A 26,286-nucleotide genomic window follows, 5' to 3' on the forward strand; every position below is an offset into this window, starting at 1 on the left:
TTTGCTTTATTCTCTTCTCCAGGATTATGTTTTTTTTTTAATTCCCAGTAACATTTGATTGCATGTCAGGAAAATCTGGGGGGAAAATGATATGTATGTATGCATGTATATGTGCATGTATGTTTATGTGAACACACACACACCACACAAAAATGCTCACACATATATTTACAGAGGAGGGAGAGCCATTTTTTAATTGGCTTCATTTTTTTCTTACTATATTTTAATTTTTGAGAAAACTTTATTTTTCTTGGATAATCATTTTATTAAGTTTATTTTTCTTTCCTTATTGTTTGCAATATGGAACTTCATAATTCAGCCTCTCTTGGTTTTGAAAGTAATATAAACCCCCTATCCTGTGCCAGCAATTACAAATGCAAGAAATCAAACTTAGATCAGAGTTCTGTAAATCTCACCGCAATGTGGAAATGTGAGAGCCCTAGAAAAACAAACAAGTTTATTGCAGAAGCTGAGCTTCCATTCAGATAAATCCAGGATCCAACAACTAAAGCTGATCTTAAACTTAACATTAAAGTATTAATACTTTATTAGCCCAAAGGTCAGTCCAGGAATAAGAAGCAGCATATCTTAAAGAAGCTGTGTCTGACGTTGGAAAGTCGTTTGTCCACAAAAGTCTGAAGGTGCATTTTTTATAGTTCTGATTTGAGCCTGCCTCTTTTCTTGGACCATTCCTTTTCCTTTTGAGAAGCTTCCCTGAGCACGTCTTTTCTATTAGCTTGATCTTTATGCATATGTGAGAGCTAAGAATTGTCTCTTGCTTGGACTGTAGTTCAAGTGACTCATTCTATTGCTGTGTTTCTGCAACAGGTGGCTGATTACTTGACTGCTCCTGACTCATAATCCAATGAGTCTTGCATTTTCTGAATCTCATTTAGAGATAACTGAGAGCCTGCTAGCCCCTCAGTTAATAAGCTCAGAACCTCTCAGACTCTGCTTCACCAGTTCAAAGTCCGACTCAACAGACAGGCTCATATCATCCAGAGAAATCCTGGCAAATGATGGAAATCTTGCTTACTTTGGGATTGGTTTCAATAACTGTGCTGTGGTATCTGAAAAATACTAGGGGACAGTCATAGTATCTTTGACATGTGAAAAGTTTGTGTTACACAATAATTACAATTTCAAAATTATTTATTTTATTTGGTTAATTAGGCAATCATATAAATCCTATAACTATCTCATACAAAGACTCTAGGTGTTCACAATGATCCATAAAACATAGTTAAAAAACAAAGATACTCTTGCTCCCAAGTGCCACACCAAATATCCTCGACCCCCATCATAGCTCATTGCTTGGGGGAAGAGCAGATGTTCTCAGCTCTCCAGAAAACAAACGGGTAGGATCCTCCAAGCTACCATCAAATGGCAACATTTAAGGGAGGGTACCAGGAGCATGCATGCTCTTATCTAACCTAGTAGAACATACAAATACCCTCAGGGAGAGGTGGTCCCACAAGTAACATGGCCATGTGCCATGTAGGGCTTTAAAGATGAACACCATACCGTGATTTGCACTCAGAAAGCATCTGCAATCGCAGTTTGTGTAGCATTGATGTTACTCAGGTGAACTACAGGGCACCAAAACTGCAGAGAGCACCAAAGACACCTCATTTCAACCCTGAACTACAAATACTCTCCTTAATTAAAACTGCATGTGTCATTGCATTCTGGACTGGTTGCCACTTCTAGATGGTCTCCAAGGGTAGCCCCCTGTAGAGTGCATTGCAATAATCCGAAATACTAGATAATTGTTTTCAGGAGGGTAAACTGAGGTTTGGTCAAAAAATAAGTAATTCTTGACTTCTGATCATTTATTTGAAGTTACAACAACCCTGAAAAAAATGACTTATGACTAGCCCTTAGGATCATCACAGCTTCCCCAGTTATGTGAGTGCAGATTGTACCTTCGGAATCAGCATGTATTTAACAATGATCAATCGTGATGATTCGCTTAACTATTGCTTAGTGACAGAAGTTCCAGTCTAAATTAATGATCATTGTTGTATAAGGCAAGGACTATCTGTATATTGTAAGTCTTGATTCTAGGGTTTTCAGTATATCAGTTTCACTTAAATGTTGTTTATACTGTATTTAGGAATTCAGACTTACATGCTTTTATTTAATGCAACTGCTTTAAAATAAAAACAGACCTAACCTGGGGGAGTATGTGGGGAAAAATATGACAACAAATAAATAAAATTGCATTTTTTTCAGATTTTCAAGTAAAGCATAGGCTGTGAAAAATAAATTAGGATTAAATATCTTTATTATAATTTATTCAAGGACTGTTATATTAACCAGAGAGAATATAAATTCTTACAATCTTGTAAAAGATTTACATCTAAATATTCTTATAGAGCTGTGATGGCGAACCTATGGCACACGTGCCACAGGTGGCATACAGAGTCCTCTCTGGGGCACGCGAATCATCGCCCCAGCTCAGCTCTGCCTTGCCATGCATGCGCATGTGCCTCCCACCAGCCAGCTGGTTTTTGTGTCTCTGCCGCACATGCACGGGGGGCCGGGGTGCATGTAGTCGGCACACGTGAATGAATGGAGGGCGGGTCACGCATGGGGGTTGCACACACATTTGTGGGACGCACGCAGGGGATTACGTGCACATGTGCAGTGACGGGATGCACATGGGTTGCATGCACATGCGTGGGGGTGTGCACGCATTGCATTATGGGTGTGCACATACGCATGTGCTTTCGCACGCACACACACATGCTTTCGGCACTCAGTGCTGAAAAGATTAGCCATCACTGTTACAGAGTAACAATATAGTAAAGGATTTTGAACATAAAATATATTCTAATTCTAAATTCTATTTAATAATAGATAATAAATTCTATTTATTCTAAAATAAATTCTAATCTTTAGAAGTGTCCTTGCCAATAATATTAGCCAGGCTAAGTGCTTCAGGCTTTTTACAGTAATCCTTGATATATTATAACAACAGGGATTGGAATTTCCATAAGTCATTGCAGTCGTAAGTCAAGCCATGACATAACCAGACCCAATTTTATGACCATTTTGACAGCAAATGTAAGTCAAATCACTGTGATAGTTAAGCAAATCGAGCTTCCTTCTATTAAGCAAATTTAGCTTCCTTGGTGTTTTTTGCTGGAATGTGGCAAAATTATAAATCACAATCACATGACTATAGGATGCTGCTACTGTTTGTAAATAAAAGCTGGTGGCCAAGTGCCTTAATCATGGTCACATGACTGTAGAAGGCGGCATGATAGTTTGCAGCAGTGGTAAATACGAATTTAAGTTGTAAATGGCTTTTTCAGAGGCTATCATAATTTCAAACCATTGTTAATTGGTTGTAAGTTGAGGACTATCTATATAGGAATTCCCAGACTGAAAACATATTATTTTCATTTTATATCAAAATATCACTGCTGACTGAAAATATTAAAATGATTCTAGCAAAACTGACCATGTATTAACTGTGCTGCATAAAGCAAGTGACAAAACATCTCTGTCATCCTGCTGTTACTAAAGTATGATTCCCAGCAGTCCCAGTCCACATAATAGCTAGGCCAGGGGTGTCAAACTGAAGGCCTGGGGGCCGAATCCGCCGCATGGGGTGCTTAGATCTGGCCCACGGAGCCACCCTGGAAACAGCGAAGGTCTGGCCCATGATGTCTCTGCCTCTGAAAATGAAGCTCCATTTTTGCTGACAGAGGGTTGCAGGAGGCTGTCGCAGCCGAAAACAGAGCTCAGAAGCCCATTTTCTCTGGCAGAGTTCTTGGGTCACTAGAGGCGGCCTCAATACAAGTGATGTCGAGCTGGCCACACCCACACCCTGAGGTCAAACACAACCCTGTTGCAGCCCTCAATGAAATCGAGTTTGACACCCCTGACCTCATGCGAGATTCCAGTCATATAATAGACAATATGTTTAATTTTATCTAATGAAACTGAGCTTGATAAAATGTTAGAGCAGAAACAATATATCCTTTTAAAATTGTAAATAGTAAATAAACAAAAATGTATTAAATATAAATGTACAAAAACATTTGTACTCTTACACACACACACACACACACACAAAATAGATATTTTGTCATGTATGAATATGTGAAGCCAACTAGCATTGTACAAAGCATGTGAAGTTTTAGATTTAACAACTGGCGACACCTCTATTAACAGTAAGAAAACAAATGTTTCCTGTACCTTTTGTTTAATCCTGCACATTAGCTTGGAGACATTGGCTTAAATTCATCGACTCTTTTAGACTTTCTTTCATGAACTTCTCACTTCAGTTCACATTGTAACATTTCACTTTGGGTAAGGCTAGAACTTTAACTCAGTTGTTCTAAAATGCACAACTCTTTTGTTTCAGTCATTTTACTGTAATATTGCCTGAATGTTTTTATGTTATATCATCCAGATTCATTTAAGTTTTAGCTTAATTCAATTCAGTTGTTAATACAATTAAACTATTGCAAACCATTTCTCCTGATGCTGAAAGGCAGCCCCAAAACATGATATATCCATCACCACATTTCATGATTGGGAATTTTTTTTGGTTGAAATACATCATTTCTGTTGTGGTCCACCAGCAGCCTGCGGAGCTGGCAGCGGAGTCGGACAATGAGGAGGCAGGGGAGGAAAATGGGCCAGCCCTGGATTCTGGGGAAGGTCCAGACGAGAGTTCTGCGTCGGAGACAGAGATGGGGCCAGGGCCATCTGGGAGTGATGCGCGGACTCTGGAGCCCCCAGAGTTGGACAGCAGAGAGGCAGAGGAACAGGAGGAGCCTGTTCCTAGGGCATGCACGTGCAGAGCTGCCAGAAGGCAAGAGCAGCTAAAGCAAAAGGGACAACTCTGGAATAAGGCCAGGAGATGATTGTCTCCTCCCATAAGGCTTAAAAGAGAAACAAAGGCACTTGGGCCTTTTGCAGGAAAGCAATATTGCTAATTGTTTCCAGTCAGCATCTCTTGTTTGTTTCTGAACTTCGTGGGGCTTTGCCAAGTAAGGCCTTTGGCAGGGTGTTAAAGAAGATATAGGTTGGTGATTATCTCGAAGAAATTCTTCCAAAGGACTTTTTTTTGGCAACTAATTGGGACTCAGCTGGGAATGAAAGTAATTCTCAGCTGTTACAATAAAATAGGTTTTTGGGGGACTAATTGTGTATTGTAATGGCTCAGTAAGCCTAGGTCACAACAATTTTATTCTCTCTAAAGATAATGCTTCTCATCAATGCCAGAAAGATAATTTTTCAATCAATCTATCCAGAATTTTGTTTCAGAAGTCTGCTGATCATCGAAGTGGTCTTTAGCAAATTTGAGATGGGTAGCAATCTGAAGAGTAGTAGTTTCTTCATTGGTACCTTATCTCTCTTATTTTGTATAAATTGAAGCTTGAACTTGCACTTGTTTAGAATCTTTTTTAAAAAATAATATGGGTCTTTTACTTTTTAATCTTTTTAAAACTTCTATTACAGAAAAATAAAAAGAGCCTACAAAAGGATTGGGTAGGGCTGTTCATGTTCCCTTATTTCCCCATAACTTTTAAAAATCTCTTTAGTCCTAAATTTCTTGTCTTCTTTACTTTTGGAGCTGTCTCACAGTATTTCCTCTGCTTCTGATTTCCATTTTTTATTTTTCCTGGGCTATGTTCCCTCAATATTCCCGTCTACTATTTCCCATCCTACCTTCCCCACTTTCTTTTCCTCCAGTTCTTTAACTTTACTTTCATATTCTCTCTTTCCTCTACCTAGTTCCCAGATACTAGTTTCCTACAACATCCTGCTCCTTCCCAGCCTATCTTTCCTACTATTCTGTTTATTCATTTTTTTGCCACCCAGTTTGCTGCAAGATGATTGTATTCCTCTGCTGCTTCTGTCTTTGTCCATTCAGGCATTTTTAAAAAGCACTGCAATTTTTAAAATTGTTATTAAAATATTTAATAGTATTTTAAGGTAAATAAATGCATATGGGTCTCCGATATTACCCATTTGGTATGTCTTTTAACATAAAAGTGTGGCTTTTTTCATCACAAAAAATGTTCTTACATGAATTCTTTAGTGTATGAGTTGAAAATTTCATAATTTCTATGAACCTATGGGCAATACGAGCCAGTTATATCAAGGAAAATTTTATCGATTGTAAGAAAGATGAGCTCAGTTAGAGAGGAGCTATCCTATTTGGGTTATCTAGTCTTCTAGTCTTGGCAACTTAGCTATTGAAATTTGATATGGTAAAATTTTAATGTCATCTATCATATATTTTTAGATTGCTATTTTTGTAACTGTTTTATCTTTTTCCCTTTTTCTTTTCTGTTTTGTTTGAAAAGGCCTTCGGGCTATTCAATAAACTATACTAAAAGTTAAAAAAAAAAGTTAAACTATACTATGAACCTATGTGACTTTTGACTATTATGCACAATGTATACTCTAGAATGCACAGATTGTTAAAATAAAATTTGTAAATGCATGTGAATATGAATGTAAAAATAAGTGCACATAAATTATATCCATAACAATTATGCTGAAATTCTATATAAATGGGTATATGATTTTATTTCTGTTTTTCCTATGCAGTAACTTTATTTATATAGCCAGAATATTTTTATTAAATACATTGACCAGTTAAGATGAGGCATGATGCTATTACTTCCTATAGTTTGTATTCTCATAAATATTTTTTTCTATTTCAGCATTATCTGCATACCAGAGGTACTACAGTTTACAATCTGACTACTGGAAGGTCTGTATAGATTTAAATTGTCAGCAATTACTATGGTTTTTTTTTTTTTTTATAAAGGAATATTTCATATTTAAACTATTACTTCCAGAGTGGTTATTGTTAATTATTGTTTACACTGGTATTTATCATGGCTAAAATTTCCATGTTAAGAAGATAGCAACATCACTACTAGATTCCAGTTTAGTTCAGCATCCTGTTTCTCAAAGTCGCCAAGCAGATACTTGAGTGTACAGGTAGTCCTCAATTTACAACAGTTAATTTAGTGACTGTTCAAAGTTACAACAGCACTGAAAATAGTGACATATGACAATTTTTCACACTTACGACCATTGCAGCATCCCCATGGTCCCATGATTTACATTCGGATGCTTGACAACTGACTCATATTTATGATGGTTGCAGTTCCTGGAGTCAAGTGATCCACTTTTGCAACCTTCTGACAAGCAAAGTCAATGGGGAAACCAGAGTCACTTAACAAGCATGTTACTAATTTAACAACTACAATGATTCACTTAACAAATGTGGCAAGAAAAGTCATAAAAGCTTGGGCAAAACAGTTCATAAATTTCTCACTTAGCAACATAAATTTTGGACTCAATTGTAGTATAAGTTGAGGACTGCCTGTATTAGTCTTTTCCTGCAGTGTTCTCTAGTAATTATCAATAATGATGCTGTATTTGAACCCAAAAGCAGTTACATGCTCATTGCTAGTTTAGTTTTCCATGAATTCGTCTAACAATTCCAAGTCTCCCAAATCATCAGTATTGACAAATTGTGGAGATGAATATCTTAGTTTAGCTTGGTATGATATTGATAGTGTTTGTCAATTCAATTTTATTGGAAAGCCAAGTGTGATTTGACACACACAGAATTTGTCTGGGGAAAAAGTTCTCAGTGTACATGCAAAGCAACAATAATAATCATAATAATGATACTAATAAGAGGGGGTAGTAAAGAAGATGGGAAGTATAATAATACTACTACAGCCATATAACATGGTAAATATACTTGACAGTACTGTGAGTATTAGGTGTTCAGCAGAGTGATGGCATGAAAGAAAAGACTCCCTCTATGTACCATGTTTCCCTGAAAATAAGCCCTTGCCTGATTTTTCATGCTGCTTGCAATATAAGCCCTCCCCACAAAATAAGCCCTAGTTAAGAGTATCATCAGCAGGGGGTAGGGTAGTGGGCATGGCCATCTGATGTTGCTCACATTGGGGGGCACCTATGGGGGGAGGAAGATTTATTTACCCCCCTTACCTTCTTTTCTCCCCAAGCAATTGCCACTTGGCTCTTTTGGCGAATGCAGAAGGGGCTGAAAGGAAAGAAGCCGTCCATTACTCCCTGGATCGATTTCAGAAGCTGCTACCATCACCAGCCCCTAACCCTAACCCTGCTGGTGCTCTCGCAATGCCTCCTGGCCAAGGTCTCAGCGTGCCCCAGACTCTGCACGCCCTGCTGCTGGGACACTTCTCGGCTGGGGTGGGTGCCGTACTGGCCACGGAGCGGCTGCCCATACTGCTGCTGCCATTACAGGGGCTCTTTGCTCTCGTGGGATGAGGCGGCCCAAGTCTATGACTTTAGGAGAATAAGGCTAGCCGGTGCATGTGTGTGACTGGCATCAAAAAAGAAGCTCCAAGTGTCCGCTCCACCTCCTTTCATCCTGAGTTGGAAGAGCCACACAGCAAGGGACTGCTGGTCAGTTAACTGTGCAACCAACACCTTCGCTGGCTTCTCTCCTTCACTAGCGCCATCCCCGTTCCAGGAGAGAGTGCAAGTCGGCCAAAAAGCCCCGCACTTCGGCACACTCGAACTGACAGAAAGCCTTTGGCATACTCGCACCAACAAAAAGCCCTGGCCGCCTTTAGCGTCTACCTCACCTGCGACTATTCTGTCACTGCCTCATCTTTTGCCTGGCCCGCTCTTTAGGTTTGAAATTCAATCACTCCGGCCAAAAAGCCCCATACTTGCACTGACATGTGTGTGCTGCTGTTTTGCGCCATGTTTATTGTGAAGCTTTTTGCCGAGGAAGGTCCGCGCATTCTCCTTCCCTTCTCTCTCCCCCCCCCCCCCCGATGCTCCATCTCAGCTTTCACAGACAACAATCTGCCAGTGCTGGAAGCTCCCTCATGGAGCGCAATCGAATTTCCAATCCCAACAGCACGCCAGGCACTGCAAGAGCAGCAGCAGGATGGTGGCCAGAGCCGAGATCAGGCAGGGCAGCACCAGATTGCGTAACAGTAGCATGGACAGTGTGGAGAGCCGCTTCTGCCGCAGCATATTGGTCTCGCTGAAAAGCAGCCTGGCCCAGGTGCCAGCAGCTCCCAGCAGCAGCAGGCAGGGTAGGTGGAGGCCAGGACGTGCCAAGAGGCTTGGTCCATTGTGACCGTGGGATGGAGAGGATGGGTCCAGTAGCAGCGCTCCCACTCCTATCAGCCCCAGTGCTCACCGCCTCCAGTATTGAACAAAATAAGACACCCCCCGCAAAATAAGCCTTATTTCGGAGGTGAAAAGAAAATAAGACTAGGTCTTATTTTTGGGGAAACATGGTAGTTGTTTTGGCATGCAATGCCCCACAGCGGCATCCCAAAAGGAAAAATTGTGAAACCGTTTATGTCAGGGGTATATGGGGTCTATAGATATTTTCTATATATGTTTCTCGGATTTCATACCCTCCCTCCTTTTTCCTAGCTCTTTTTGCTATTTTAATATCTATTTTTGTTATTTGGGGGTTGCTTATGTAATATGTGAAAACTGCTTTTCTTTTTATCTAAAAATTTGGGCCTTTTTTCTTGTGACTGGAATTTTGATACTTTATGAACAAGTTAATAAGTAATGACCCACTGCAGATCCCTAGCTATCAATAGGAAAATTGTGTGATTCACTTTTGCAGATAAATATATTTATGATATTAAGAATTTGATTTTTTTTGCTATTATATAAACATGTAACCTTATTTTCTTGATTGTTTTAATAAAATTAGGTCTGTACACTCTTGATATGGAGAGTGACACCACTTCCAGTATTCTCTTCCATTCTGTATTATTGATATCCAGAGAGAAATGCATCATACTCATTCTCTTTTCCAATAGGTCCCAATATTACGATCCAACAAGTTCCCCCACACTTGTCAATTTATCTCCAATTACTTGTTCTGTGCTTTTTACATATTATATTTGTATTCTGTTGTTCATTGTGTTTGCTCTTTTTGCTTTCATTTCTAAAATGTTTAACAGAAGATATACTGTTGCCCTTGGGTTTACCTAGAGAGCTTTCATCCATCATATTTTGATTCTGCTTTTACATTCTTGTGGATTATTTTATATTAAATTTGCATTTTCTTTATAAATAAAAATCAACAATTTTTAACACCATTTGATACTATTGTCCCTAATAAAGGCACCATAAAGGGAGTATTTTTCTACTAAATGACATAGGACAACATAGTAATTGAGCATTGACTTCGCTTCCCTAAATTCAGCTCACTTCTCTACCAGATATTATTCTATACCATCCAGTAACTAGTATCTCAAGAAACTGCCTAAATCAGGGGTCCCCAACACCTGGGCTGTGGCTCACTACCGGGCCATAGCTATTCGGAATCGGGCCGTGTGAGTGGCTGGCCAGAGTGCATATGTGCAGCTCAACTTCATGAGCGACCGGCCGGTGGGCATTCAAGCACGTGCCCGCCGGCCCATCACTCGTGCAAGTCAAGCTGCACACATGCATGGCACCCACCACTCATGCAAGGGCTGCGTGCGCATGCGTGACAGCCCACCACTCACATGGCCCAGTTCCCCTCTGCCTTCCCCCAGCCAGGCCACCAAGCCACAAAGGTTGTGGGCAGCTGGCCTAGATTGTTACTGTGCTTAACAAGATAATTGAACTGGAGTTAGCCACATCCCTCATCACTTTTTATATTGTAACTGTATTCCAATTCTTTGGAATGGCTGGGAAGCCAATATTGAAGTCAATAATTCTTGCATTTATTTTTACTAATTTATTTTTATTTATTATTTTATTTTATTTAATTTATATACCGCCCTACTCCCAAAGGACTCAGGGCGGTGAACAGCCAGAAGATAAAAATACATCATACAAAAGTTAAAAACCATTTAAAAGTATATTAAATAATTTTGGCCCAAAAACAAATTTAAAAACACCCAATTTGTATAAAAAACTTAAAAGCAAATTAAAAGGGAGAGTCAAGCCAGACCAGCCTGCTGGAATAAAAATGTTTTGAGGGCGCAGCGGAAAGTGCGTAAATCTGGGATCCTCCGTATCTCCGGAGGGAGCTCATTCCAGATGGCAGGTGCCCCCACAGAGAAGGCTCTCCCCCTGGGGACCGCCAGTTGACACTGTTTGGCCGACGGCACCCTGAGGAGCCCCTCTCTATGGGAGCATACTGGTCGTTGAGAGGCTACTGGTGGCAGAAGGCGGTCTCGTAAGTATCCTGGTCCTAAGCCATGGAGTGCTCTAAAAGTGGTGACCAGAACCTTGAAGCGCACCCGGAAGACCACCGGGAGCCAGTGCAGCTCGCGCAGGAGGGGAGTCACATGGGAGCGCCACGTCGCTCCCATAACCACCCGCACGGCTGCATTCTGGACCAGCTGGAGCCTCCGAGTGCTCCTCAAGGGGAGCCCCATGTAGAGAGCATTACAATAGTCCAGGCGTGAGTCCAATGAGCACATAAGAGAAATATTCACATAAGAGAAATATTCAATCCCGAAATGGCTTTTTCAGAAGAAAAATTGCACAGATAGAAACAGATGGAGGTAATGAAAGATGACAGTATTAGCAAAATTGACAAAGTAAAAATAATTTGTATAGACTAGATATTGTTAACCAAAGAGTTTTTAAACAATTTTGATATGAAATTGTTCAACTTTTCACAAAATATACAACTTCTCTTTAATAATGGCATCTATTTTTAAGGATTTTTAAGGATTAAAAAACTAGTTAGTTTTACCCCAGTTTTAAAAAGGGATTAAGGGACAATAAAGGAAACCATAGGTTAATCAAGTTTAGTATCTGTTATAGCTTTTCCCCAAGTTTTCCCGAAAATAAGACCCAGTCTTATTTTCTTTTGGGCTCTGAAATAAGAACCAGGGATTATTTTGAGGGGATGTCTTATTTATTTTGAGTGTTGTTGCTGCGAGGCGAAGCTGCCACACACACCCCGCACAGGCTTAGTCCACTTCCTGCACTGGCTTAGCACCGGACCAGAAGGCTGAGTGAGGCCAGTGTGCCGCAGCTGTGAGACAAGGCAATTGTCGGGGCGTGGATTGCCAGGCTGCGGGGGCCCTAAGATAAACTGATGCAGGGTGTGTGGGGCAGCTCCACCCCCTCACCTTGTGGCTGTGGCACCAGCACATCACTCGGCTTCCTGCTCCAGTGCTGGGAGAAGAAGTGAGCCAGCTATCATATGGGCTCCTGCTGCACATGGCTGCCAGTGCGAGGCAGTTGTTAGGGCATTGATGGCCTGGCTGCAGGAGTCCTGAGTAAGAAAGTGTGTGTGGAGGGCAGCTCTACCACCCCTCACCTCACCTCACCTTGTGTCAGTGGCACCCCAAGCAACCAGACGGCAGGTGGCCAGCTGCCCAGGCGCTTAAGTAGGGCTTATTTCGGGGGTAGGCCTTATATTGGGCACACACACACAGAAAACATGCTAGTGCTAATTTTTGGGGTAGGCCTTATTTTCGTGGAAACACTGTACTAAAGTAGTTGCAACGATTGTTAAAGAAAAATAAGTGAATACATAGAATAAGCTTTTAGAGGATTTCAATAAGCATGTATAAAAAGCTGACCTGATGGATGATGTTTAAATGGACTTTCAAAAAGCTTTTTACAAAATCGCTCACAAAAAATGTGATCTAGCTCACCTGCAGTGATATAAGAGGACAGGTAATTTTATAGACTAGCAACTGGTCAAAATAGCATGAGACAAAGTAAACAGGAATAAGAAAGCAAATGTGGAAAGATAATGTGTTGGGGTCACTGTTTCTTTAACTTGTACATAAAAGATTGGCATTAGGGGTTGCTGCCTTGGGAGTAATTGTCCATGGAAATTTTTTTGAGTCACAGGGTAATTTGTTGAAAATGTCATTTCAGGGTACATCTGCTTTAAAAAAAAAAATAAATTCTATACTCTGGAGTTATTATAAGAGGAGTACTACTACACCAACTGTTATGCTAATATTCTGTTCAGGTTTTGTTGTTTAATTCATCTTAAAAGATGTTACTATTACTATGGTTTGTTGCACCATCAGCCAGATGTTTAGACTGGATTTGGCATTTTTGTCCACCTATCGAATCCTTCCCAAGTACCTAGGATGGGCAGATGAGGATGTTTGATCGTCTTAAATGTATCATCACAGATGTAAGCTGTTCTAAGCAAAGCTGCCTTTGGCAATTGACTGATTTTGTTATTGCTGATGGTGTTCAAATAGTGCTCCAGTTTTATGTGATTACACTCAAGTTGCCTATTACTATTGGTACTACCCTTGCTTTCTTTTGTCATTGTTGTTCTATTTTTATTTGCAGGTCTTTGTATTTTGTTATCTTCTCCAGTTCTTTCTGTTCTCTTCTGCTATCTCCAAGTACTGCCATGTCCACTATCCAGATTTTTTTGTCTTATTGGACAATGATATTATGTGGCATGGGCTTGTCTATTTGAATTCTAAAGTCCCAGAGCACTTTAGTTTCTTCATTTTCTATTACTTTATTTTTATGGTTCCATCAGTTCTTGCTTGCAGGCAGATTGTATTTCTTGCATATCTTCCAATCGACCATTGTTGCTACTTTGTCATACCATCATTTGTATTCAGTCTGTTCAACCTTCTTGCAGCAGCTAACTAGGTGATCCACTGTTTCTTCAGCTTCTTTGCAGAGGTTTCACTTATTATCTGTTACTTCTCAATTATGGCTTTCTATGCATTTGTTCTTAAGGCTTGGTATTGTGTAGCCAGAATTAGCCTCTCTGTCTCTTTCTTCAACTTTATTATGGTTCATTGCACAATCTGCCAGATGTTTAGACTGGATTATTATGAATATGAAGCTGGCATAGGTAGGCATTCATAATAGTTGAAATGAGACATATTGTAAAAAAAAATTAGACCAAAAGGTATAGTATTACATACTGGTTTTTCTCCACCAGAATGAGGCCTCCTTGAACATAAACACTTATTTGGAAGTAAAAAAAAAACCAAACCTATTTTGAATAATAAAAATGGATGGATCAGTATGTGCCATTGACAATCCATTGCTTACTATAGGAATTCAAATTAAAATAATCTCAACTATATAACCACTACCTGAATACTTCCAATTGGGGAAATCTACTACCTCTTTGTGTAATTGATTTCACTGTCAAAGTGTCTTAATGTTTAAGTGATTTTTCTGATTTTCAATTTGAATTTATCTTCTGGAACTTTGAATTCCCTGACCTTTCTTACTATCTAAACAGAATGATTTAATTCCTCAAAAGTTGCTACATTTGAACAAAATACTTGCAAATAGTCCTCATTGTTAAGCAATGCAGTTGTCAGGCGACTCATCAAATAACTGCCATCAATTTTATGAACTTTTTGCCATGGTTGTTAAGTGAGATATGACATGATTGAAATTTGCAAACTTTCCTGCCAGTTTCCCAATTGACTTTGTCAGAAGACAGCTGGGAAGGTCACAAACGGCAATTACATGACGCTGCAATGCTGCGACTATTGGAAATGAGAGCTGGTTGCCAAAACGCTGAGATTGTGATCACATGACTGTGGGGATACGGAACGGTTGTAAATGTGAGGGCAGTGCAATTGTAAATTCTAATGGTCACTAAGTGAATGGTGAAGTTGAGGATTGCATGTATATGACATTGATTGATTGATGGGATTTATTCCACAGCAGTTGAAGAATGAACTTAGTTGATATGGAAAAGTTAATTAGAACATCTCTAGTACATTCAACTTAATACACTATGCACAATTGTTAGGCAAGTGAGTATTTTGACCATATCATTTTTTGCATATTTTCCACCTCCGAGCTGTATAAACTTGAATGCTTAGTGGATATAAGCAGATCAGGTGATGTGTATTTGTGTAATGAGGGAGGGTGTGGCCTAACGAGATCAAGGTGTGCATAATTATTAGGCAGTAGCTTTTCACCAGGCAAAATGTGCCAAAAAAGAGATGTAACTGACTCTGAAAAGTCAAAAATTGTAAAACATCTTTCAGAGGGATGCAGCACTCTTGAAATTGCTAAGATATTGGGGCGTGATCACAGGCCCATCAAACGTTTTGTTGCAAATAGTCAACAGGGTTGCAAAAGAAACGTGTTGAAGAAAAAAGATGCACATTAACCACCAAAGATTTGAGAAGAATCAAACATGAAGCTACCAGGAGCCCATTATCCTTCGGTGCTGTCATATTCCAGAATTGCAACCTACCTGGAGTGCCCTGAAGTACAAGGTGTTCAGTGCTCAAAGACATGGCTAAGTTAAGGAAGGCTGAAACCCAACCACCACTAAACAGGACACATAAGTTGAAACAGCAAGACTGGGCCAAGAAATATCTAAAGGCAGATTTTTCAAAGATTTTCTGGACTGATGAGATGAGAATGACTCTTGATGGGCCAGATGGATGGGCCCGTGGCTGGATCAGTAATGGGCATAGAGCTTCACTTCAACTCAAGACACCAGCAAGGTGAAAATGGGGTACTGGCATTATTAAAGATGTGTTAGTTATACCTTTTCAGGTTGAAGATGGACTCAAATCAACTCCCAAACCTACTGCCAGTTTTTAGAAGACACTTTCTTCAAGCAGTGGTACAGAAATTGTCTGCATCTTCCAAGAAGGCCATGATTTTAATGCAGAACGCTGCTCAGTCACTCGCATGTATCGAAGTACTCCACTGTATGGCTAGCCACTAAAGACCATAAAGATGAAAGAATAATTATATGCCCCCCCCCTTCCGCACCTGACCTAAACCCTATTGAGAACTTGTGGGCCCTTCTTAAATGGGAGATTTATGGTGAAGGAAAACAGTACACCTCTATGATCAGTGTCTGGGTGACTGCAGTTGCTGCTGCACAAAAAGTTGATTGTCAACAGATCAAGAAATTGACAGACTCCATGAATGGAAGGCTTATGACTGTTATTGAAAAGAAGGATGGCTATATCGGTCACTCATTTATTTATTTTTTTGAAATGTCAAAAATGTTTATTTGTACATTTTGACTTGTTTATTATTCTCACTTTAACAGATGCAAATAAACGAGTGAAATGGACAAATTTCTGCATGCTTTTCTCCCTGCTTTGAAGCTACCAGCGGGGAAACTCACATTTTGAGAGTTTCACAAATAGTTTTGCTCTAGCAATTTGTTTAACACTTGCCTAACTAGACTGATATGTTCCTCCATCGTAGATGTGTAGATTAAGATGTCATCCAGATAGACCCTTCGGTACAGGTGTTCATGCAATACTTCATTTATAAGTTGCATGAATACGGCTGGTGCTCCCTGTAACCCAAATGGCATTACTCGGAATTTATAACTCCCCAGGGGACAATTGAATGTGGTTTCCCATTCATCCCCTGGGTGGATACGTACTCTATAATAGGTCTCACATAGATCGAGTTTTGTGTATATTTTACCAGTCGGCAAGGTGGTGAGCAAGTCTGTCATAAGTGGTATAGTGGTTCTATACAGACAGCATTAAGGTCCCTAAAATCAACACAGAGACGTAACCTGCCATCTTTTTTTTCTCTGAATAGTACAGGTGCTGCCATATGTGATCTACTGGACTGGATGAATCCCCTAGCCAGGCTTTTATCAATATACTGTCGTAGCTCCTCCATCTCCCTTGGGGTCATGGAATACATACGAGGGTTTGGTAATTTGGCCCCTGGTATCAGTTCTATAGCATAGTGATTATTGTCGTGTGGTGGTAAGGTTTCACACTCATCCCCACTGAACACTCTGGCCAAATCCCTGTAGACCTCTGGAAATCCCCCCTTCTGTACTTCCTCTTGTTCCTTCCCCGTTGCCCCACTACCACGTTTTATGTTCTGTGAGTCCGGACCATGTGTCAACCGCACCCTATAGAATCCCCCTTCCCACCAAATGGTAGGTTCCCATTTATACAGCCAGGCTACCCCTAAAATAATAGGTCCAATCATTTTGTCAATCACTGTGAGCCAGAGCATTTCCCAGTGTTCACTGATCTCCAGTCTCACTGGTTCAGTGATGTATGTAGCTGGTTGACCCCCCAGGGTTGACCCATCCATTTGTTCAAACAAAATAGGTGTCTGTAGTTTCATTATGCGTAGGCCTAGCCCCTCCACCACCGATCGCTGTATTAAACACCGTGTACACCCAGAATCAATGATGCAGACCGATAATGTCATATGCCAGCAACCTGAGGAAAGCTCCAGCTTTTTCTCAGCTTTTCTTTCCTGCCTGTGCTGGCCGAGTTAAATACACAACTCAAACTATGATTTAACTCGTTTAATGACAGCTACTCGACAGATGATAAGCAAATGCCGGCTTTCTATACCAGAATAAAGCTGGAGCTGAGAGTGGCCGCTACTCAGCTCCTTTTTATAGGCTATCCTGCCGGCTGCTTTGTAATTGCCCACAATCAACGCCAACTGATAAGCTGCATGCTTTCCTCCCTGCTTTGAAGTTGCTGGAGCTTTCCTCGGATTGCTGGCATATGACATCATCGGTCTGGGTTTACAGCTTCAGGTCGGGCTGTTCCAACTATCAGGCACAGGATTCCTACCTCCCAATATCCCACAAACAGCTGTACCGAACACCACTAATCCCATCACCAACATTGCTATCACTATCGCCCCATTTTCGCCACCAACACCAACACCCATGTTTATTATTCTGGCATTAATATGTTCGGCCAGCTGGTTTTCCACGTGAAGTGCCCCTCTTATTCGGTAAGTTGTCGAGGGCACTCGACAATAATATATTCAGGTCATAAAATCATCTCAGCAATAGCAAAGAATGAAATATGGTGCAAATCATGAGTGTTGTTGGAATGCTTTCTGAAATAGCTCAATTTTTAATATCATCTTGAAAGCTATATTTCAGTCCTTGGCAAGAGTTGATTGGCTTGTCTCAGTTCTTTTACATTTTTCTTTAGCTAGGTTTTATCTGTCAGTTTACTATTTTTATTTTTTATTTCTTCAACTGAGATTTAATATGTTCTTGACCATATTAAAGTATATTGTATTCTAAATCCAGTATTATGCGACTTGCACTCTGAAGTGTTAAAACAACTTTCCTTTCTGCATGACATTCTTTTGAATATTTGGAGAGTACTAACTTATTCTCTTTCAGCCTGTTTGGATTAAACATGGTTGTTTCATGGTTCTCTTCATGGGTTTAATTTCTATTTCTCTGATCATCTGTCATTTCTGAATCTATCTGAATCTTTCTTAAATTTTGATATCCAAAGCAGAAAAAGGTGGAATTATTTCATTTTATTATATTGATTATTTTTCTTTTACTTTAAACATAATAAAGAACCCCCCCTTTTTTTGTTCTTAGTCTTATTCTTTTGTTCTCTGATCTTTAGCTTTCTTGTTCATCCTTATTGTTATGGGTTACCAATTTATAATCTACTTAATAATGTAGTCCTTTTTTCATCTCTGACATATATCTCTTTTCATTTTCCAGTGCACTACTCGGATAATCCATGCGTGCAAGGGTCATCTCTCATCTATTTGCCAGAGACTGACTGTAGATTTTTTTCAAAGTGTTTAACCACGCCTCCTTTGCTCGTTGAGCTTCAGTCTTTTTCAGTCAGTCTGCTAAAGAGACTTGGGTTTGCTTTTTCTGGCATTTAGATAGTCAGATCACCCGCATTGGATTATTTTATTTTTCTCGTTTAATTTCCTTACTGAAGAGCTGCACTTTTGAGACTTTGTGAGGAAGTTTCTGACAGCATCTTCCTCAGCTGTCGACGGTGTGTTTGGCGTTCCTGGGGCTCCAGGCTGTCTTCCACTGCCCAGAACCTTGCAGAGACAGCGTCCTGGAGTTCTGTCCCTTTTAGGGCACCTCCGGTATTTGAATTTGCCACCGGCGGGTGAGCTGGTTCCCCAGTCCGCTGGCACAACTGCTACCACCATCATAGCTCTAACTTAGTGAGGCGGCTCCAGAGTCCCTGCTCTTGGAGCCGTGGCAAACTGAAGACTAGGATTTGGTTTCGTAGTGCTGGGAGGGCTAAAAATAGCCTTTGCGCCATTTTTCCTTTATCAGCAGGCCGCGGTGGCACGGAGGAGCGGTTTTCCCACTTATGTCCACCATTTTGTTTTCAAGTCGGATCGCGGCGGTGCTCTGAAAGGCCCAACTGTCTCGTGCCTTGCTTTTGACTGCCTCTCAGATCCAGGACTTCAAGCAATCTTCTGACCGCTGGACTGCCTTTAGCGAAGCGGTACTTAGATAGTCGAGTTTGACTCCCGCACCTTGTTCCCTGGTTTCCTGGTGGCCTGAGCCTCTGCTGGAAGAGCGTGTGAGGCCTCACATCGCCATTGCCAGCTGTTTGGACACAGCAGTGAGGAGGACCAGGTTTGACTTCGTTTGCACCAGGCCTTCATTATTTTGACTCTGGGTCCAATAACCTTCGTAGTACTGGCATACTAAGAGTGGTAATTGGGGCAGCCATTCACGCCTCTTCAGTGAGGAGTGATATAGTCTTCTGGGCTTGTTTGGACCAAGTTTCAATCTATTGGCAGCCTCGATCAGACTGCAAATATCATGGCTGACTCTGCTCTGTGTTCTGACATTGAACAAGCTGCTACCCCTCCCAAAGCCCATAGATCCAAACACTCTGGCTCTAAAAGGGCTAAGATAACCACCAGGGGTAAATCAACTAAGACTAGGCCTTTGTCATCTGAGCCTTCTAAACGATCTGCCGTGATTGACAAGGATGCTAATCGGCGTCACAAAGCCTTGGAAAGGCAATTTGATAAGGCACAATGCTCAGGGTGCGGAGCATCAGCGAGCTTCTACCACTGAAGCCATTTCTCCTGATCAGACTGAAATTGCCCCTTTACTACATAGCATGACTGAAGGACTCTAAGGTTGGGCTCCAACTGAGGCTGGTATTCATCCCCAGCCTTTGATTGAGGTTTCACACGCAGACCCCTTTCCAGTCCAGAGCATGGTGGCAGTGGGGTTACGCAGGCAGCCAGTAGCCAGACGACAGGCCCCTGAAGCTACGTTCACCCCGACCTGACTTGCCCTTCACCCCGAAGGGCAGGTTCCTGACCAGCTATTGGACATTCAAGCCCTGATCTCTGATGCTCTTTCCAAGATGCTGGTGGCTGGGGATTCAACAGGGCGGCCAGGTACCACTCATGGCGTCCAATCCATGGCCACAGATTCCAGCACATCTGGCTGGCAGGCCTGATTCTCCCTCTCAGCAGTACTCCTCGCACAGTGATGATTCCTTGCTGGAGGATGATTAGGGGATGATGCCAGGGGATTTGGAATTTTCTGAAGATGAGGGATTGCTGCCAGATAGGCCAGTGTTCACGGGCCTCTTCCATCCCTCAGTCCTCAAATCCATAAAGCTAAGGTGACAACCAATATTGGAATTGTTGAGAGCTCTACTGACCAAATTCAGGGAACAGCTAATCCACATGACAACCTGTTCATGATACCAAAACCTGAACAGGAATTTATTCCTTGCCCAAAGCTGTTTTTTGAAGTGATCCAAACGCCGTGGAGTCAGCCTGGTTCCCTGGCTGCTCCTAGTGGGCATCACAAAAAAAAATATTGTTCTGCTCCCGATCTTCAGGAGCTTTTGCAGTTACCCTCCGTGGATGCCCCGGTGGCTAGTCTCAGGTCTTCCACTGTCCTTTCCAATGACATAGTGGAAGGTCTTAAGACTGAGGACAGAAAGGCCAAACTTTCATTCAGAAAAACACACCAAGCGGCCGCTTGGACCATCAGGGCCACAACATTAGCCTCATTTTTTAACCGGGCATCCCTAATATGGCTTCGCCAATTACAGGAGCGGCTACCGCTGGGCAATACCAGGCTGCACGAAGACGTTAATAAACTAGTAGCTGCCACTGAGTATTCAGCCAATGCATCCTTAGATGCGGCAAAATTTGCCTTTCGAGCTTTGGCTTCTACCGTAACATCTCACCTGCTCTTATGGCTGCACAATTGGAAAGCAGATATGAAGTCGAAGTGGAAACTCGCTTCACACCATATAAGGGATTGGCTCTTTTTGGAGAGGCATTAGATCCGATACTAATTGAGAACAACGACAAGCGGAAGGTGTTATCTTCCTCTTACAAGAGGCCAGACCGCAGGGACTCCCCCTACTCATAACGGCAGCCCTTTTGGCCTGATTCCGGACCCAGCGGGTCCTATTTTCAGCATCCCTACTCTCAAGTGTTTGACCGACCCACCGACAGACCTTCCGGGATCGGGGCAGATGCCACTCTCCAGCGAAGAGACCTTTTTGAGGGGCTGGTAACCACTCCTTCTGAAGGGGCAAGTAACTCCCAGTCGTTTTTTCCCATTGGCAGTCATCTTCATCATTTCTACCAGCAAAGGGAGTTATCTACGACCGATGCTTAGGTTCATCGGACGGTGGGGCTCAGCCTCACCTTATAATTTCGTTCCAGCCCTCCCAACCATTACCTCCAGTCCCCGGTTTCTTGGCATCCCTTAAAGAAAGATCTCCAACATCTCTTGGACATACGAGCCATCGAACCGGTGCCGTTGGACCAAGAAAAAAACGGGTTTATTCCATCCTGTTCCTGGTGCCCAAGAGTTCGGGGGGCTGGAGAGGATCTTGAATCTCAAGCAACTCAATCGTTCCATCTTATACAGGCAATTCAAGATGCAATCCCTCAGATCAATCTTCGGATGCATCAGGCATGGTGACCTCTTGCAATCAGTGTACCTCAAGGAGGCTCACTTGCATGTCCCGATCCACCCAGCACATCGCAAGTATCTCCGCTTCGCATATGCCAATTGCCATTTTCAATATCGGCCCGTGCCCTTTGGCATCTCGTCAGCCCCTAAGAACATTTACCAAATTGTTAGTGGCAGTGGCAGCGACTGTCCGAGGGATTCCAGTATGCATACTTTGGTACTTGGACGACATTTTGACCCTGTCATCCTCCCAGTTGCAGGCCACACAGGACAGCGAGAGGGTGATTCACACTCTCCAACAACACGGGTTTTCCCTCAACCTGAAGAAGTGTCACCTGCAACCTACTACCCGCATACTTCACCTAGGTGCGGTGATTGACTTGGTCAGGGGCCAGGTTTACCTTGGGAGGCTCCACCTGAGGAAGGATAACCTTTCAGGGCAGGTGATAAAAACCATACAGATGTCCAGGCGTGCTTCGATGAACCAGATTTACAACGCTTCTTGGCAATCCTTCTGTCTGTGGTGTTCCAAAGAGCACATCGACCCAACTTCGGCATCAGTACCCTGGCTTCCGTCAGCGACATTTGTAGAACGGCCATGTGGCCGTCGTTATCACCATTTATAAGACACTACAAATTAGAGAGCTATGCCTCAGCTGAGGCGTCTTTTGGACGGCGGGTGTTGCAGAGTGTACACCCAGGGCCCAGGGATCAGTCAGCGTCCCACCCAGGGTCCTTGAGCTTGGGTATATCCCATGCATGGATTATCCAAGCAGCACACTGGAAAACTGACTTACCTGAACGTCCATTTTTGGTGCGCTACGAGGATAATCCATCCCACCCTTTCGGCATCCTGATCTTGGCCGGGGTGGGTTTCTTCTGTTTCTTCTTCTGCAGATTCTCGAGAGTACTGCGCCTTTGTGGAAAAAGACTGAAGCTCAATGAGCAAAGGAGGCGTAGTTAAACACTTTGAAAAAAAATCTACACTCAGTCTCTGGCAAATAGATGAGAGATGACCCTCGCACGCATGGATTATCCTCGCAGCGCACTGAAAATGGACGTTCAGGTAAGACAACGTCCGTTTTCAAGCTTTCTGGGTACCTGCAGTAGATTTTTTTTACTTTGCCAGTTTTCCTTTTTTTCTTCATTTGAATGGTATTTTTATCTTTCTTTCTTTCTCTCTCCCTTCCCTTATATCCCCCATTTCCTATTAGCTTCTCCTTACATGGAATTATGTTTAACATTGTTCTAAATTTTAAAAAATTGTATTTTTGAAGTTCAAAGTATATGGTGTTTTACCTTACTCTGATTTAGAATCTCAATTGACTAGTATTACATGGAGACTGTCAGATTTTCTTTTGTTTATACTTCTTTTACTAAATCTTCCCTATTGGTAACATAAAAACGAAAAGTAATTGATCTTCTTGTGCATTTCTCCACAATCTGGAATAGAAAATTATCAACCAGACTAATCAGGTATTTCTTGAAAGAATTATGCTTGGCAGAGTTTGTCTTCCATTATTAAAGCCTTTTATCATTGCTCATACAAACTCTTCAAAAGAGTTGCAATTTCTTTTTAGAACATTCTTTCTATATATTTTTCTTGGTTGAGTGACTTGCAATAAACACTAACAATAAACAAAACAATATTTGAACTGTTAATCCAGATATCCTGTAAAGATTTTCCTTGAATTCCTAAGCAGGGTAGTTACTTTATAGCGCAACCCCCTCCTTGTTTTTGTTCTTTTTGAACTGTGTCCTACTCTACCAGTAATGAATTCACTCCATCAGAAAAAATGGAGGTTTCTTTTTTTATTCCTGTCACCACATAGCTTGACAACTGCAGTTCACTCTACTTGGGGCTATTCTTGAAAACCACCCAGAAGTTTCAACTGGGCCAGAATACAGCAGTGCATGCAGTTATGAGCATGCCTTAATATGCCCATGTAACACCTCTATTGTATGAGCTACACTGGTTGCCAGTTTGCTTCTGGATGTGATTTAACGTGCTGATTGTCACCTGTAGGGCCTTACATGTATTGGAAGAAATATCCACCTGGTTCAGTTCCAAGCCAGGAGAAAGACACTGGAAACATGGAGGCTGATTGGAAAGATGGTTTAATGATGAAGCAGAACCACATGGGTTCTGGGGCAGCTGACCACATGGAGTTGAGAGTGAGGGGTTTTTATACCTTCTCTTGGGCTTTGAGCTTCCTGTTCCTGTGCAAGAACATGTATTCTATTGGCTGTTGTCAGACTCCACGGGGCCATGTAGGGGTTATATAGGGATCATAGCTGGCTCTATAGGCAAAGTACAAATCCTAGGTGTTTGTCTGAGCTACGTTTGGTTGACGTTTGGAGGGTGATGCAATGTCCTTAGGAGATTGTGCAATGTAGTGAGGTCTGCTGCTAAATGGTAGTGGGTTAATCCTATTAAGTCCTGAAGTGTCATGTCTTAATCCCACCATTTTACCAAATATCTGCTGAGGGGAGGGAGCTGGGGCTCTGAGTTTGTGTCTCCCTTAAGATTTTTTATTTCTCTTTTAGGGGAATATTTTATCCTGCCTTTTTAAATATTCCATTCTTCTGGGAGGGGGGTGGCTTCTCACACATGGCATAGGGTCTGGTTATTTGAAGGACCACCTATTTCAGATAATATCTTCTCAGCAGATTAACAGCATTGGTACACTTGGGATTCTTTCAGTTAAGAAACACCAACTATTGGGACCCAAAACGTATGCTTTTGCAGTCGTAGCAACTGCTCTATGAAATGAAGTTGTTCCCAAGAGCCAAACAGCCTTCATACTGCTGATTTCTCAAAGGGACTTGAAGATCAGTTGTTTACCCAGGTCTATAGTGGGAATGTCTGAAGTCTCCTTTTAATATAGGTTGTTTTTTAATTTTTTTTTACCAAGTTTGTCATTTTGCCATCTATCTACCTTTTTTATTCTTTTTGTTTTTATTATCATGTTTTCATGCTTTACTTGGTAAACTGCCCAAAGATCACTGGGATCTGAACAGCATATAAATTTAGTTGACAATAGTGATGGTACTGTTTTTTCTCTATTAAAATTTCAAACTCATCTTTATTTCCCATACTGTGGACATTAATATAAAAACAACAACATTCATGAACTTTACGATCCAATGTTTTTTCTGATATTCATTGAATCATATAATTCCTATTATAGTTACAGTTTATCTGCAGTTATATTTTAGAGCTTTCATCTATAACCCCATAGTATTCAATTAAAAGCCATCCCATTTAAACTCATGTTTGTTTTAATTTCAAGCATTAAGGATAGGTTGTTGATAGATGGGAGTTAAAGTCTGGGTATAATTTCAGGGGCTCTGACTACTTCTGGCAATGTATTTTGAAGTAAGGTTTTTTCATAGTAGCTTCTGATTTTTCATTGATTACTGAAATCATCACTTTGCGCTTATATGTGACATTGCTTTTAGAGATTTGTTTGAAATTTCAGCCACCAATAAATTGGATTCATGATTCCTGGCTTATTTTGGATCCTAAAAAATGGGGGGAGGAAGTGGATTTAGAGACATCATTTGCAGGTTCAAATAAACTTTCAATCTAAAATGGGCAAATTTCAGAGTGTTATTGTTTTTTTTTTTTTTGCCTTATATGCTATTCTAGAAATAACATCTATTTTAATGTAATTGAATATAGTTCAGATTAGTTATTCAAGATTTGAATGATGAAGTACACAATGTGAATTGCTATTGATATTGAGATGGAAACAAATTTGGTTCAGAGAAAAATCAATCATCCAATACATTGTACAGGCAGTCCTTGATTTATGGCCTTAATGCAGCCTGCCCGTTACAGTTGCAAGTCATGATGGTTGTAAAGTGGGTAACCACATGATCAGTCTGATTTTGCAACCAGTTTTGCTGCTGTCATTAAGCGAACCCATTGTTCACTATGGGGTATTTTTGCCAAAAACCAGAAGTAAATGCCAGGTTTTGGCAAAAATGTAAATCATGATTACGTGATTGTGGATGCTGGAATTGACTGAAAATGCAATTGCCAATCATCTGAAATGCAATCGTGGGAGCCCAGTCATCAGAACTTCAGAAATGGAACCTAAGTACCTTTTGGAGGATCCATCATAACTGATTGATTGCTAAGTGATTTGTTGTAGTCAGGACTGATTAAAAAAAAAACTTGCATGTGATGAATGCATTTATTTATTTAACAAGATGGGATGAAAATAGAGATGTAGAACAGTTTGTTACCCACTCTGGGTACTATCCAGAACATAGCAGTCTGAAAATAAACTGCTCAAAGAATCTGGCAGTTCAGTGTGGAAGAATGAAACATATATAAAGACCCAAATTTGGGGAAATTGAATGTTAAAATAATAATCATAATTAGCCAGAGATCTTAAGTAGTAATATTTCACAATGGTAAAATCTTTATTGATTATGAAAAGAATTGGATTTGGAATCAGGAATTAATAAGGAATATGTGGCTATTGCTCAGCAACGAAGAAATGTAAAGAGAGCATGTCTGCCCTTATAAATATACATCTGGAGTACCTACAGGGAAGTATTATATCATTTTCTGTAATAAAGTAATAGTCAGCACCTGGTTAGCGTTGATTAAGAGTTAATGCAAC

General features: G+C 41.1%; 1 protein-coding gene across 6 annotated transcripts in view; it reads left to right on the forward strand.

The window, feature by feature from the left end:
- The window catches only part of KDM6A (lysine demethylase 6A), a 288,042-nt gene that overhangs the window by 55,931 nt on the left and 205,825 nt on the right, over window positions 1–26,286 (forward strand). For all 6 annotated transcript variants that reach the window (XM_070944238.1, XM_070944240.1, XM_070944242.1 and 3 more), the window contains exon 4: window positions 6,696–6,745. In XM_070944238.1, coding sequence (XP_070800339.1) covers window positions 6,696–6,745 — 50 coding nt within the window. The remainder of the gene's footprint in view (window positions 1–6,695; window positions 6,746–26,286) is intronic.

Source organism: Pituophis catenifer, unplaced genomic scaffold, assembly GCF_029215685.1.
Source record: "Pituophis catenifer annectens isolate HBS135680 unplaced genomic scaffold, rPitCat1.0.hap2 SCAF_4, whole genome shotgun sequence".
Classification (NCBI taxonomy): domain Eukaryota; kingdom Metazoa; phylum Chordata; class Lepidosauria; order Squamata; family Colubridae; genus Pituophis; species Pituophis catenifer.